This window comes from Ranitomeya variabilis, chromosome 5 (genome assembly GCF_051348905.1).
Source record: "Ranitomeya variabilis isolate aRanVar5 chromosome 5, aRanVar5.hap1, whole genome shotgun sequence".
Taxonomy (NCBI): Eukaryota; Metazoa; Chordata; class Amphibia; order Anura; family Dendrobatidae; genus Ranitomeya; species Ranitomeya variabilis.
In genome coordinates, this window is record NC_135236.1 from 332,330,950 (window position 1) to 332,346,873 (window position 15,924).

At 41.8% G+C, this 15,924-nt stretch overlaps 1 protein-coding gene across 5 annotated transcripts in view; it reads left to right on the forward strand.

The window, feature by feature from the left end:
* FAM185A (family with sequence similarity 185 member A) overlaps positions 1-15,491 on the forward strand; it is a 72,378-nt gene extending 56,887 nt beyond the window's left edge. Inside the window, exons 5-9 of one of the 5 annotated variants that reach the window (XR_013215735.1) lie at positions 419-460; positions 3,534-3,629; positions 4,757-4,891; positions 9,911-10,529; positions 10,563-15,491. Coding sequence is in view for 1 of the 5 variants with exons in the window: in XM_077264720.1 (XP_077120835.1) it covers positions 419-460; positions 3,534-3,629; positions 4,757-4,891; positions 9,911-10,026 (389 nt within the window). In the remaining 4 variants the exon portion in view is untranslated. Of the gene's footprint in view, positions 1-418; positions 461-3,533; positions 3,630-4,756; positions 4,892-9,910 lie in introns of all 5 variants that reach the window. The other 4 variants (XR_013215737.1, XR_013215738.1, XR_013215736.1 and 1 more) reach the window with 4 other exon arrangements.
* The last annotated feature ends 433 nt before the right edge of the window (positions 15,492-15,924 follow it).

The following is a 15,924-nucleotide window of genomic DNA, read 5'->3' on the forward strand; positions in this document are numbered from 1 at the left end:
CTAGAATGGATGGGCTGTAGTCAGGACCTGCAGGGAGCCCATACATTCTAGCTACAGCCGAGCAGGAGCTGCGCAGCCGACTAGGTAAGACGGCCGTGCACAGCTCCAAGAAGGCTCCCGGGCCCCAGCGCCGACATGTGTGCTGCAGTGCATAGTATTTTAGTGCATGATGGGGCCCGATCAGTAGAAGCACAACAGTGGGGCCTCGGATCTGCGGGCCCCTCTGTGCACTGCTGCTGACCGGGCCCCATACAGCAGTAACGGCTGTAATGCCCTGATGGCGGCCCTGGCCAAGATCAATTCCTTTTGGCTTTTTATAGCCTGTATATAAAACTCTGTAAATATTTTGCCTTTTTTTTTTTATTTTGCACTTTACATCTTGATGAGACTGAATATTTTCTTTGTTGTTTTCTTATAGGTGATACAAAACTCCATACGACAGAAGGGAATATTACAGTAGGTATGCATTCTACCTGCATATTTTATTGAGACTTAAGCTAATAAAGTAACTGATTACATTATATCTACATATGGTATATTACTAGTTCACGGTGCACATCTTGCTATAAAGCATGACTTTTTTTTTTATATCAAAAAGGAATTTGAGGCATTAATGATTTCCCACACGGCCTTTTCAAAATATTATATAGTAGACAAATTGAAAGGTACACCCATTTATTGGACTAGATAATATTGGACTGATATTCAAAAGTGAGCAGTTAGCTCTCATGTGATTTGGTCACCTACACTTGGTGGTATGTGTGTGATCAGAGGCCTACGTAGCTAGGGTTTCTGAGTGGTCCCCTAACTAGGTAACCTTGATTACAACTCGGTGACACACACTAATAGTGGATGTAGGAGAACCTCAGCAGATGACAGCGCTGTTACTGAAAATAATTTCTATACAAAGACCGGCATTCATATTACCGCCATATGGTCAGTGGTAGATATAGAGATTATAGCACAGTTATAGATGATGACCTACCGCTGACGTTCTTTCTGATGGAGTCATACTCTTTCACGTCTTTTCCATCTGGTCCAGACCGACATGACAGCTTTTTCCAGCCACAACTCGACTGCAGAGATTACAACAAAGACTTATTTCACGTCTCATATTTTCAGCACTGTCCCCAATGGGACTATTGCCAACCTGCACAAACTCCTCATCCTGCTGATACCCCCATATCCCTATTACTGCACCTACTGTGCGGTTCTCTGTGCCTTCTAAATTCTAAAGCAGCCCTATAGAATATATTAATGCTGTGCAAGTGCCCTAGAAAACAGTGCCCACATTTTGCTTCCTATAAACATAGAAAGTAATATTGCCCTCTGGGTGCCCCTTTGACAGTCACAGTAACCTGAGTTCTCCTATAACAATAAGTGCCCACTTTACACTTAATAATGTCTCCCCACCTGTACAGCTCCCCTATACACAGTATGATGCTCCCTCATGGTATAGTACCCCCACACAGTATACTGACCCCTTAATAGCCCCCAAACTGTTTGATGGCTCCAACACTGTATGATAGCCCCCTCACTGTAATTGCCACCCTGTATGATGACCACCTAGAAAGTCCTCAATATAGTATAATACACTCCCCCATAGGCCTCCGTATAGTATAATGCACTCCCCATAGACCTCTATAAGTATAATGCATTCCCATAGGCAAACAGTTTTATTATTTTTTAGTTTCTCCTATCCTTGTCCATGGCAGAGATATTGGCCTGTAAAGTCTAGATGATAATTTGATATTATTGTTCAACTAAGTGGCACTAGAGGTTTATCTCAGGCACTTGTACTTCTTCTTCTTCTTCTTGGAGGTATTTGCTAATGATTATTATTACACCTACAACATACTAGGATAGGATCTTGGAGATTGGAATACTCCTTTAACGCTGCAGTTACTGTGTAGAGATACAGCAGAGTTGTTACCATTACAATCCCAGCCAGATCGCATTTCACTGTGCTGTCACCTTTCACCCTCTCTCCACACTGACTGCTGTGAGATGAGATCTGGAAGGGTTTATAATGCTACATAACTCTGTAGCCCTGTAGAGATACAGCTGAGCAGAGATTAGTGGAGAGAAGGGCGTGTTCTTTTCTTCTCTGCATGATGCTGCCTGCTTATGATTGGTCAATGTCATGCCTGGGAAGAAGTACACTCCCCCAGAGACAAATCTTCCCAGTTGAATCATAACACAAATTATAAATTCAAAGAAGAAAAGAATATGCGGCACTCACCCCAAGGTAGCAGTGAAGTTCGTGGACTTTATTGGAGAAAATGTATGAAATACATCCGTCAGGACATCAGAAATGTGCTTCAACGGGCTTCTGGACCCGTTGAAGCACATTTGTGTGCGAAATGGCCGTCGTCCGTACTCCAATACCGCACCCTCCTGTATACCTGCATTTATGATGTCCTGACGGATGTATTTCATACATTTTCTCCAATAAAGTCCACGAACTTCACTGCTACCTTGGGGTGAGTGCCGCATATTCTTTTCTTCTTTGAATTTGGATTTTCGCTTGACATTTTCATGCAGAGCACCAAAACCCTTAGCATTCGTGACGCCTGATTACCAGCTGTCCACCTTCAGTTCTGTCTATTGGAATTTGTATTGCTCTAGTGCCGTTCTATTTTTTACACTTGTTTGTGGTAACACAAATTATAGCCTAAACTTTACAAGATAATATCTCCGCAATGGAGAGGAGAAATAAAAAAACAAAATGTATGTTCTACACAGCTGTTCATCTGCAATTTCATGATGTGGCCGGTTTAACAAGCTCAAGCTAATGAAAGGTCCTCTTTAAACTAATCCATTTACCCAGTCTCCATGTTTGGTTAGCTTTACTGGTGTGAAATTGATGTAACTGCAAATAAATCACTTCCTAGAGCTTAGACCCATGTAATGCTTGTCAGGTTCTGATTACCGTCAGTTAGGCCAGAACTGGTTTAGACACATGCAGAGCAGGAATTTCCCATGACCTTGTATGTAGGACAGATATTTGATGGATGGACCATATGGCTTTGAATTATCACTAGTTTGTGACACTGTCCGTTAAAAAACATCACATAGTAACTTTATCTTGTGTTTATAATGGTTTGGATTGAACTTGCATATAGCTTATTAATTGTTTGTATTTGCATAGTGTGCACAGTGTCATACAGCTTATCTCCTCGTTAGTGATACAAGACAAAGCTGTAATAAATGGTCTCACCATGTGTCAGAAACTAAGAGGGGCCCTGGAAACTCCATTCCATTTTTCTGAGGTCTAGATATTTCCTGTATCCTGGTTAAATGGGGTTTCATAAATCTTACTGTTAAATTCTCGGTGCATCTGCATGATATAAGCCATAAGTCATGTGAGTGATAGAGCGACAATAATAAACTATTGTTATATCTATTGTATTCTTAGTGTGAATGGCGAATAATTGTTGCATGACCCTAATGTGTGAATAACATATAGTAATGTATTCTGCCATTGAATGGTGCTAGTAATGGTGATTAAGATCTTTTTTTGTATATTGCAGACTCATCAGATGGCTCTTTAATGGCCTCAACAAATCAAGGCATGATAGATGTTTATGTCAGTCAAGCTGGCAAGGTATATCTAAAAACTGACAATGGTGAGCAAGTTTATTCATTTGCTTTAACGGGATATAACTGCAATTTACGCTACATAGCTGAACATCCTCCGGCTGTAATGCATGCCCATGTGCTAGCAGATAAAAATGTGAAAGTGAACAGTAAAGTTAGGGAGTCAACATATTGTTGTTGTTTTTTTTTGTTTTTTTTTAACTTCTAGAGCTTCATCATATTCCACAGTGCTTTACAGACATCTTCATCCCTGTCCCCATTGGGGGCAGAATATAAATTCCCAAACAATATGACTTTGACATGTGAAGGAAACTGGAGTACCCGAAGGAAACCCACGCAAACTGCCGCCCATTTTGTTCACCATATGTATATAGTACATTGCTGTATAGGTGGCTCAGTGGTTAGCACTGTTACTTTGCAGAGCTGGGGTCCTGGGTTCTAACCCCACCAAAGACAATATCTGCAAGGAGTTTGTATGTTTTCTCCGTGTTTGTGTGTGTGTGTTTTCCTCCCACACTCCAAAGCGCTACTGATAGGAAATTTAGATTGCAAGCCTCTGTGGGGGCAGGGATGATGATGTCTGTAAAATGCTGTGGAATTAATGGCACTATGGCGGTAAGTTAAATCTAATAAAAGTATAGAATGATGAAAGGTTATGAGCAGCTGAGGTATTGGGAATATCCTTGTCTATACACCGGTCCCAGGAGGTGGGGCTCCGTAGACTTCGGAGCTACTCGATGTTCCTAACTCCTATAGGAGTGCTTCTTATGGAAGCTGCATAGCACGGCGACTCTGTTTCTGGAACTCATTGACTTCTCTTGGAAACACACGTATCTCAGGCTCTCTTGTGATTCCAGAGCCCCCTTCTGTGGCCGGCGCTTGGATGCTACAATAATGGCATGGGATGTTCTCAGAATTAAAACTTGTCCACAGAGTAGGTGATAATTGTGTAATTGCTGAGACCCCCATCAATCACATGTTTGTATGGAGCAGCAGATGTGCTGACGCTCTATTCAAAGTCTATGACACTGACTAGAGTCCAGAGCACTCATCTTGGGTCATGTCCTGATATATATTACATTTCTATAATAACGTTTATATTTATATGCTTGTTTATTTCAGCCAATTCTTAATATGTTTTTATTATCATTTTTAGGAAATATTACTTTAAAAATCCCTGCAAATCTTCAGGCCCAATTACAGCTTACAGGAGCTACAGTCAATGTTAACCCTGATGTGCAGCTGCAAGATATAGAGAATGCCTGTAGAGAAGGGCAGACTATTTTGAAAGGTGAGTTTAAACTATAGAAGTGATCACCTAGTACCTTTTGGCGTTAAACTGTTTGTCCCTTCCATGTAGTCAGATTTATATTACTGCTCTATTAGAGCACAGCTACGATCAATGGTCCCAGTGTAGCTGGATTATGTAGTGGTTTATAGCAGGGTTGGGGAACCTCAGGCCCCAGGGACATTTACGGCCCTTGATGACCTTTTATCAGGCCCCCAGGCAGATTCTCAGGGACCACATTCTTGGGTAAGGAGCTGTATTTTGATTGCCACCAGCTCATTAATTTCTCCTTGCTCTGTTAGCACTCACACAGTGTTCACTACTGAACAGTGAAGGGCATGCAATGAAAGATTACGTCCTGACACCAGTGCCAGAGTCAGAAAATACTTTGTGGGCGGAGCTTGTACGGTCCCCGAAGGATGGTATAAATATCCAAATGGCTCTTGGCAGAAAAAAAAGATTCCCCACCCCTGGTTTAGAGCATCAGACCGCAGCACTATCCCTCTTACATGCTTTAAAGGGAATCTAATCTGTCATCGGGTTTTTTCTACCCCATCTGGGAGCAGCAGACCCTGATTCCAGCAATGTATTACTTACTGGGCTGCTTTTTGTTATTTTAATAAAATTAACCACAAAAAGGCAACAGTATTTATCTGCATTGGAGCTCAGAAACTAATGCAAGATGCAGCAACCACCCACAACCTGCCAATACATGGAAGGGGTGATTGCTTAGTATGTAAATAGCACACAAAAAAGGCATTTATAGGTCGATGGTCACACACAGGTAATGCACATATGTCGTCTTGATGCTGCACTGACCTGCGTCAAACGCAACGTGTTGCATTTTGTTGCGGTCGGTGCAGCTTCAAAACAACACATGTGGAGGCATCCGCATAGATCCTCATGGCCTGCGTACCCAATGTTAAAGATAGGTACACAGAAAGCATGCAGAAGTAGGCGGAGCTAAAGGAAGAGACGCGACAGTGGGCGGGGCTTCACAGAGGAAGAAGGCTTTCATCCGCAGCCCTGCCGAACACTAGTGTGAAGCTAGCCTAAATGACACATGGTGGAATCTGTTTGTGTCTCTACATTATGCTGCTCTCTGATGAGGAAACATGACCTGGTAACAGCATTTCATTAACAGCAAGATTGTTGTATATCTAAGATTACATGTCTACTGCTGCTATGACCATTTAATTGTAATCTTTAAAGAGTAACTGTTATTTTAATTTTTATGTCATAAATCAGTAGTACACATGAAAATAAGAGGCAACAATTTTTTTCTCTTTATACAAATTTCAGAATTGTTCATCACCACTTAATAAAAAAAAAAAACAACTATCCACATCTGGTATCGAGATTCATTTTTTTAAATAATTTTCCTGTATATTTTACTGTAAAAGAATGGAGTCATTCAAAAATACAACACATTCTGCAAAAACCAGTCCCTCATATGGTTCCACCATTCCAGGCGACACCGTACCAAGCGCTTCCACTTGCAGCCTTTTTCCTGACACTATGGCAGTCCGTTCTGGTGGAGGTCTTAATGTAGGACTGAAACGTTAACCATGATAAAGATGGCCTATTACACGAATGATCCTTCACTGCATCCTGCTGAGTGCCATGCTTTGTCTGCTATATTCTCTACTGAAATGAGCAGCCAGCTAGCCCCAGTATTAGTCACGTGCTGACATGTTAAAAGTGGAGCGGCCAGGACAAGAGCCAAGATATTCATATCAGGGCACCTCTTATAATAGAAGTTTTTTAGTAACTTGCATTACTTGCCATTTTAAACACCTTTCAAAGCGAATCTGTCAAGAGATATTTGTTACCAAACTGAGCGCAGCATAATGTAGAGACAGGGATCCTAATTCCAACAAAGTGTCATCGGGCTACTTGGAGCAGCTTTGATAAAATCCCCTTTAGCAGCAGATTAGTAAACCTGCTGTCAGGTCGTTCTCCATATTCATGAGCTCTGTATTATTATTTAATAATAATAAATAATAATTTTATTTCTATAGCGCCAACATATTCCGCAGCACTTTACATATTAGGCTTCTTTCACACTTCAGTTGTTTGGCGTCAGTCACTTCCGACATAGTGACGGATCCGTCACAATTGTTGAGAAAACGGTTCCAACGGATCCGTTTTTTTGACGGATCCGTTACTTGGGGGTTGTCTGGGAAAAGTATCTACTTTTTGGAGCATGCGCAGTTGAAAAAACGGATTGGGGCCGAAATGACGGTCGCGACGGATCCGTCGCCCATAGGCGGCCATTCTATGGAATGACGGACGCGACAGATCCGCTGCGAACCGTCATTTCGGCGTTGACAAAAAACGTTTCAATGTCCGTCTATATCTAGACAACGTCCGCCAAATTTCGACGGATCCGTCGCATGACGGATGGAACTGACGACCATCCGTCACAATCCGTCGCCAATGCAAGTCTATGGGAAAATAACGGATCCGCCAAAAAAAAATGATGGATCCGTTATTTGAGGAAACTGGCTGTTTTAGACTGACGCCAAAAAACTGAAATGTGAAAGAGGCCTTAGGGACTTGTACAGACAATAGACATTACAGCATAACAATGAACACATAGATCAAAACAGATCACAAGAGGAATGAGGGCCCTGCTCGCAAGCTTACAATCTATGAGGAAAAGGGAGACACGAGAGGTGGATGGTAACAATTGCTTTAGTTGTTCTGATTATTTATTTATTACGCTCACTTATATACACCATCATATTCTGCAGCGCTTTGCAAACATTATGATCATCATCACTGTCCTCATTGAAGCTTACAATCTAAATTCCTTATCCGTATGTCCCCGCTCCCATCACTAATTGGCAATTTTCTGCCTATACACAGCGTACACAGAAAGATGTCAGTTGTACAGAGCTCAGCATACAGAGCACAGCTAAAAACTGTTATGAATTAGTGATGAGCGAATACACTCGTTACTCGAGATTTCTCGAGCAAGCTCGGGGGACCTCCGAGTATTTCTTAGTGCTCGGAGATTTAGTTTTTCTTGCCGCAGCGGAATGATTTACATCTGTTAGCCAGCATAAGTACATGTGGGGGTTGCCTGGTTGCTAGGGAATCCCCACATGTACTTATGCTGGCTAACAGATGTAAATCATTCAGCTGTGGCAAGAAAAACTAAATCTCCGAGCACTAAAAAATACTCTGAGGACCCCCGAGCGTGCTCGAGAAATCTCGAGTAACGAGCATATTCACTCATCACTATTATGATTTCAAACTGCAGCAAGCAGCCTAGTAAGTGAAATATCGCTGAAATCAGGGTATCTGTCCTTACATTGTGCTGCTCTCAGATGGGACGGCAGCATACACCCAGTGACAGATTCTTTTTAGATGTGTTTTATCTTTATTTTAACAAATATCTTGAGGGCATGATTTTGAGGCACTAAAATGTGAGTATTACAGGTTCTCCCCTTTTATACTTGTTAGTCCAGATTACTCACAGACTGCAGTTTTCCTGTCCACAAAATAACAGTTGATAGAGGGACATGTGACCAGGCCTGTCCATCAGTCTCCTTCAATTAGAAAACAGTATGATTACGCAGACACAAAAACATGTATAGTTTTTAGTTTACTTAAGTAGTGAAAACAAATTTGTAAAAAAAAAAAGTTACATTTTTGCTTGTGCCGACATTATCCAAGAGCCGTAATGTTTTAAACTTTCAGGTTATCGAGGTGTGTGACAGCTTGCTGTTTATACCCCCAGTCTATGTTTTTATTGACATAACCTTGGGGTAGATACAATATTTTGATCACCTGTTATTACATTTTATGAGGTTTTTATTTTTCTTCTAGTTACACAGTTTCCAGTTTTACCATTTGGATTAAATTATTTTATATTTTGATTCAGCAGAGTTTTACGAATGCAGTAATACCAAATATTTGTATTCTTTAATTTATTTTGTTTTATTTCTTAATTTTTATTGGGGGAAAATATATTGTTAGCCCCCTTAGGTGACTTGAACCTGCAATCATCTGATCGCTTGTGCTATATACAGCAATTCCACTGCATTGCTGTATATAGCAAAAATCATGGTCTCCTATAAACACCAGCTACAGGCTGATTTTCACAGGAGTACCATGATGACAGGCACAGGGGTTTTCAGCAGACCCCTGGCTTTCATGGCGCCACGCCAATCACATTTAGGGCACACCAATGAGTGCTTGGAATGATGCGCACACACCCCGCCGGCACTTGTTAAAGTCCGCTGTCAATGGTTAAACTCTATCTTTAGTCTGTACCGCATCTTGATTTGTTCACATTGGTAAAAACAGATCTTTAAAATGGTTCTCCCAGAATGTAAAGCAATGCCATTGCCACCCCCACACCTCCCCTTGACTTACTTCAAATAGATGCCTGTCCTAGTCACTTGTTGGAACAGGCTGCAATCTGAAGACACTCTGCTCCCGAGACCTGTGTCTCAACAGTTGGAAGACCAGTATAGTAAGCACACCTACCACATCTTACAGTGAAGTGTACCACACAAGAAATACATCTTCTCTGTTAACAAAGGATTTTCTTTCCATCCCTCAGTTAGGTATTTCTTCTAATGTCACAGTCCTTCTCCTTGGCTCATGGAGGGATTTGTGCTTTTGATAAAGCTCTTCTGACAGTGAACTGTGTTTTTTCAGACTGCAGTCTGCCCGGACATGTGACTAAGACGGGCTGCAGTTTGAACTAAGTGACGGGGGCCATTTTTTTTCTTTCTTGGAGAACACATTATGTTGGGAGGCCAAAATGAAATGTTCTTGAGTTCAAAAAGCTGCCTAGAAAAACATAATCAGGTATGTATAAGTCAATGAACCTAAAGTATCATCCAATTCATAAGTAAATACATTAGCACTGTGGGTTTGGGATAATGTTCCGAGGTCAAATCTTGCAAATTTACCCCCCTCTCCCACCAAAAACAAACTGATGTGTTATGTGTAAGTATTCAGAATTCTGCCTAATAAAACGAATTTGTGTGGTGCTTTTTTCAGCAACTATGAATTTGGTGAGTGAGACCCAGAGATGGATTGTGGCCGAAGCCCAGAGAGGCACCGTGTATCTCAAGCTCCAGGATTGGCTACAGTCTCTTACGCTGCACACGACCTGAAATCTCACCGGAAACCGGACTGTAGTACATTGATACATTGCCTGAATGTCAGGTGGACGCCCTTGCCACATTGATACATTGCCTGAATGTCAGGCGGACACCCTTGCCACATTGATACGTTGCCTGAATGTCAGGTGGACGCCCTTGCTACATTGATACATTGCCTGAATGTCAGGTGGAAGCCCTTGCCACATTGATACGTTGCCTGAATGTCAGGTGGACGCCCTTGCCACATTGATACATTGCCTGAATGTCAGGTGGACACCCTTGCCACATTGATACGTTGCCTGAATGTCAGGTGGACGCCCTTGCCACATTGATACATTGCCTGAATGTCAGGTGGACGCCCTTGCCACATTGATACGTTGCCTGAATGTCAGGTGGACGCCCTTGCCACATTGATACATTGCCTGAATGTCAGGTGGACGCCCTTGCCACATTGATACGTTGCCTGAATGTCAGGTGGACACCCTTGCCACATTGATACGTTGCCTGAATGTCAGGTGGACACCCTTGCCACATTGCCTGAATGTCAGGTGGACGCCCTTGCCACATTGATACGTTGCCTGAATGTCAGGTGGACACCCTTGCCACATTGATACATTGCCTGAATGTCAGGTGGACGCCCTTGCCACTTTAGTTTCCTATTGAGCCAAGTTTCAAACACTTGAAAACCTTTTTGAGCTGTCTTTTGGTGTGTCCTATTATTCTGTAAGAGGAGGAATGAGTAATATGCCCTGTGTACTTACAAATGTTACATTGTATGGAAAGCACAGCTATATGATTACTGTATGCCAGTCACACCACGTGTGTATATACCATATGCGTGCCTGAAGATCACTGGCGTGTATATACGGGAGGCCATTTTTATGTATTTCCTGGGATTTCAAGCCTGCAACCTAATAATGCAGCTTTGAGAGGACATCGTCTGATGTACTGTGCCTTGTACTACTACATAGACATGTCTGGTCTTCCATATAGAGCTTTTTTTATACAATGGTGGAATGTAGGCTAGAGGTTTCTTAAGGATTATTATATGGTAGCAATCAATAATGGTGATGAATACTGTAATGCTGTAGTACACTAATGAATCGCCTTTGCAAATCAAACAAACTTCTGTTTAAAACCAACATCAGTGTTTCTCGGGAATATAACTGGTGTTTAAAGGGGGTGTCTGGGATGAGAATACATGGACACTTGTCCTGGGCGTGTGCTTAGTATTGTGTCTCATACTCAATCAGGTGAATACTGGAGACAACGCAGACATGAGAGCTGCTGATTCTGGGGAAGTGGACATTTGTCCCCTTATGCTGGATTACCCCTTCAATTTTCACATTTTGCAGGTCAATGTATGTGAAATCAATAATACATGTGCCTTCTGTAGTGCTGTATTGGCCTCCGGCACACTAGGTGCTGCTTGGACTCACTACTGCTAGTTGAGCAGGCTTATTAGTTAGAAGTAAACCTTTTATATGTTGTTAAAGACTTCTGATGTTTGTCCACATTTTATATGTACATTTTACACTGCCCCAGTTATCTCATCGATAAGTATAATGGCATACTCCATGGCTCTGCTCGCCCACCTTCCCTAAGTGTGTGTTGTGTTTAGGAGTGCTAGGCCCTCATCGGCTATACAAACTGACAAAACGGATTCTTATTAAATGGTGTTAAATAGCGTTCAATGTGATGCGTTTTCAACCATTGTGGGTCTGTGTCAAGCATAGCTGAGCACTAAAAGGCAAAACACCAGCCAGAAATCAATACGGCGGTATAAAACAACAAATCCTATGTGGACAGCATCTTTGTTACGGTGCACCTAAGCCCGGGGACGGTATAGTATATATAGGACATATGAAACACATAGCGAACCCTTCTGGCATGATAAGACTTAACATAGGTTTATGGTTAGATACATTATTGGGAGAAGGAGAGGGGAAAACTATTGGTAAGATCAGACACCGCCCTCTTGTTTCCCTTAAAGGGGTTGTCCAGTCTTTTATGAAGTCTGCAGTCACATGACCTGGAGAATCCTGACAGTGTGCAATGCGCTTGCTGTGAGGATTTGGAAGTCTGTAGTACACTTTTATCAAAAGACTGGATTACCCCTTTAAAATAACATCCAGACTTATGTGTGACTGCAGTTAGTCTCCAGAAAGTAGACCAGGCTCTTTCTAATGAATGACAGTCGTGCCTTATTATATTGCGCCATTCAAAAAATTTGACGACATTAATTAATGGAAATGAGACTGATGTGTCTGATCTTACCAATAGTTTTCGTCTCCTCTTTTCTATTCCAATAATGTACATCAACTATAAATCTATGTTAAAGGGGTATTCCCAGCTCAGAGATCTTATCCCAATATGTAGTATGTGTAATAATAACAATATTAGCAAATACCTCCAGTTAGAAATGTAGTATAGTTCTTCTAATTCACTATATTGCTTACACCATATTCAGGGCAATGTGCAGCCTAGGTATCCATGGTTACAGCCACTAAGAGCTGTCTACCTAACTATCACTTTACGCGTGGTTGTAAACATGGATACCTAAGCTACTGTAATGCCCTGCACATGGGGTAAGTGATAGTCAATCAGAAGAACTGTGCTACATTTCTAATTGGAGGTATTTGCTAATATCCTCATTATTACATGCTACATATTGGGATATGCTACTGGAGATACCCCTTTAAGTCTGTATCATCACAGAGGGTTGTGACTTAGGTTTCACATTTCTATGTAAACTATATTGTCCCTCAGTTTTGGTACACTGTAATGTATCATTGTATTCTGTGCAATTAAAAAGCTGTTGTTCACATAGGGATATTGTTTTATATCTCATACAAAAATACGTGCTGAATTCTGATTGGTGCTTGGGTTTTTAAAAATGTCGGTAAACTAGTTCTCAGCTATGATTGATAAAAAAAAAAAACACATACTGCTCAACGTGTGATATGTGGAGTGTTATCTCACACTATATGAACTGGGCTGTCTGTGGTTCTAACTAAAGCCTTCTGTAAAGAAACTGGTATTTTACTGGGGATGTGCTGCCCTGAAATGGAGTCTGCTGGCAGGATTACACCCTCTAAACTATTTATATGTAGCTCCCTTAAAGCGCCACTTCAGCGTTTTGTTTTGGTTTTGTAAACTGGAATGGTGCTACTAATATAAGGCCTTTTACTTACCACCTACCATCTTCTGCTATTATCCGTTCCAGTCGGTCTGCAGCAGTTTGTGACATGCTGGATCACTCTTGTTTGCTGGCACAGACTGGAGAACGTCTTGTTCTGGCTTTCATGGACTTGCATTGGGAGCGTGTAACTGTTACTCGTGACTTCCTGTCAGTCAGAATTGCGGGGTCACAAGATGGCAGCTCTGGGAGCAGCTGATGGTGGGTGGTAAGTGTAATATTAGGTCCACCATTACAGCACCGCAATTAAAAACGCTGGAGTGGTGCTTCAAAGATAGGTCCAGCAATTCCTTTACATGGCTACCGTTAAATAAGGCCTGAGCTGGTGATCGGTGGGGGCGGCCATCTTCCTGTGGCCGCGCGTGCGCAGATGGAGCGCTCTGCTGCCCGGGGCTTCAGGAAAATGGCCGCGGGATGCCGCATCTCTGCTTCAGGAAAATGGCCACCCCGATCTCCATCTGCACACGCGCGGCATCCCGCGGCCATTTTCCTGAAGCCCCGGGCAGCAGAGCGCTCCCATCTGCGCACGCGCGGCCACAGGAAGATGGCCGCCCCCACCGATCACCAGGGGAATAGCGCAGATCGCGCTCTTTTTCCCCACCTATGCAGTGGATTCGGCACTTGGGCATGCGCAAACCACTACGCCACCAACGGAAAAATAAGCAAGATCTGGAGGAAGAAACAGCGATGTCACCACGCCCATCCGACCAGACCAGCGTGAGTGACAGCCCAAAACGGCTACTTTGGTAACGTATTTCGGCAGCATAGGTGGGGAATCGGGGTCCACAAAATACACTATTGTAATGCACAGCTCAGGCCATATTTAACGGTATTTTTATCTCATACGGAAAAAACGGGGTGACAGGTTCCCTTTAAGCAAAGTTTGGAAATTTTTTTTTACCACTTAGATAAAACGTAACCAATCAAAATAGCAGGTCAGTTTTAGCATTTTAGTGAACCTAGCAAAAAAGCCAAACAAAAAACAAGTGTGGGACTGCACTTTTTTTGCAATTTCACCGCACTTGGAATTTTCTTCCCGTTTTCTAGTACACAACATGGTAAAATCATTCGTGTCGTTCAAAAGTACAACTTGTCCCGCAAAAAACAAACCCTCACATGGCCATATTGACAGAAAAATAAAAAAGTTTTGGCTCTGGGAAGGAGGGGAGCGAAAAATGAAAACGCAAAATCGAAAAAAGCTCTGGGGGTTAAATTGATCTGCAAATGAGGCTGAAGGACTATTGTAGAACTGAAGCCTCTGTCACTCCCACCCAGCGCCACCGCCTCCTGCTTAACTGCAGCCTCTGTGCTGTGTGACTTCAGTCAAAGGAATTGTCAGTCAAGCAGGAGGCGGTGGCGCTGGGCTTCAAATACCGCTATGGCTTCAGATCTACCAGAGTACTTGAAAGCTTGAATTTCTATTCAAATGAGCCTGATTTCTCAGTGACAGAGGAACGGACTGGCCATGTAAAGGTTTTGCTGGCTTTGCCTTTGAGCTACATGCACATATAGTTAGCAGTGTGAAATCCTGCTGACAGATTCCTTTAATCCCGTATACAGTTCACTTCCAGCATCTTGTTCAGTTTGATGAATATAGTTGCAAAGTGAAACGCTGTAAGAGTCCCAGCACTTTACAGTGATTTTTATGGTAACGGCTACTTTGTGGGATGAAATTTGCAAGAGTTTAACTTACTAATAATATAGCCTTATGGAAATGGAATTCGTTTCTGGGGGCTCTGCTTTTCTTTTATTTGGCTTTATTGTACAGTATTATGAACAGTCTATAAAATGCACTAGTGGAATAGATTTAGACCTCAGCCACCTATTTCAGACTGGTTAGCATTTTTCATCACTATTTTTAAATGTAGGACTGGATAATAAACAGGAATAAAATGAAAAGATTTCTGCCTAATAATATGTGTCCGATCATGATTCTGGTATACTGGTGCATGAAGGCTGTTTCACCATTACAATTCATTCATATTCACTGATTAGATCATACTAAATGAAGAATATTTGCAATTACATGCTGTTAAAAAATCTGTTTAGTTGACCGTTAAAACATTCTCCTTTACAGTATGGCGGCGCCTGGTTTTTGAAGTGTATAGAAATGTGGAGGTCCATTTGATACACAGAGTGCTAAGGGTCACACATGATCCGTCACTGTCGCCACTACAGAGCACCCAATAGAGATACAATTCTGCATTGCTTACTATTTTTATTGTTTGCTCTTCACTGAACAATAAATCATTATGCAGATACCTTGTTTTGGAGAGAGTAATTACTTGTATGCTGAGCACTGTAAATAATCAAAAACAATACTGTTGTGTCACCTTGCCACCAAAAATATATATATTTTTTTTTAATAAGAGCAAAGAAGTTGAATGTAAAGTGGTATATAGCGGGTCAAGTAAGTATTGAACACAAACACCTATAAATGACAAAATCTGTCAAGCCAAGCAATTATAGTTATAAACACCAAAGAATAGTGCTAGGCCACACCAATGTTAATCATATCAACTTTATTTAGAAAAAAGATAAAAGCTAGTACGTAAAAAATGTAACAATGAGACACAACAGGGAGCAGACACAGCAGGCAGGTATAGCTGGAAAACAAGTGGCTTAAATAGAACAAAAAGAAACCTCCCAAGATGGTCTTAGCCAGATAATAACAGCGCTCAGATTATTCCAAAATATAGATACCATAAACT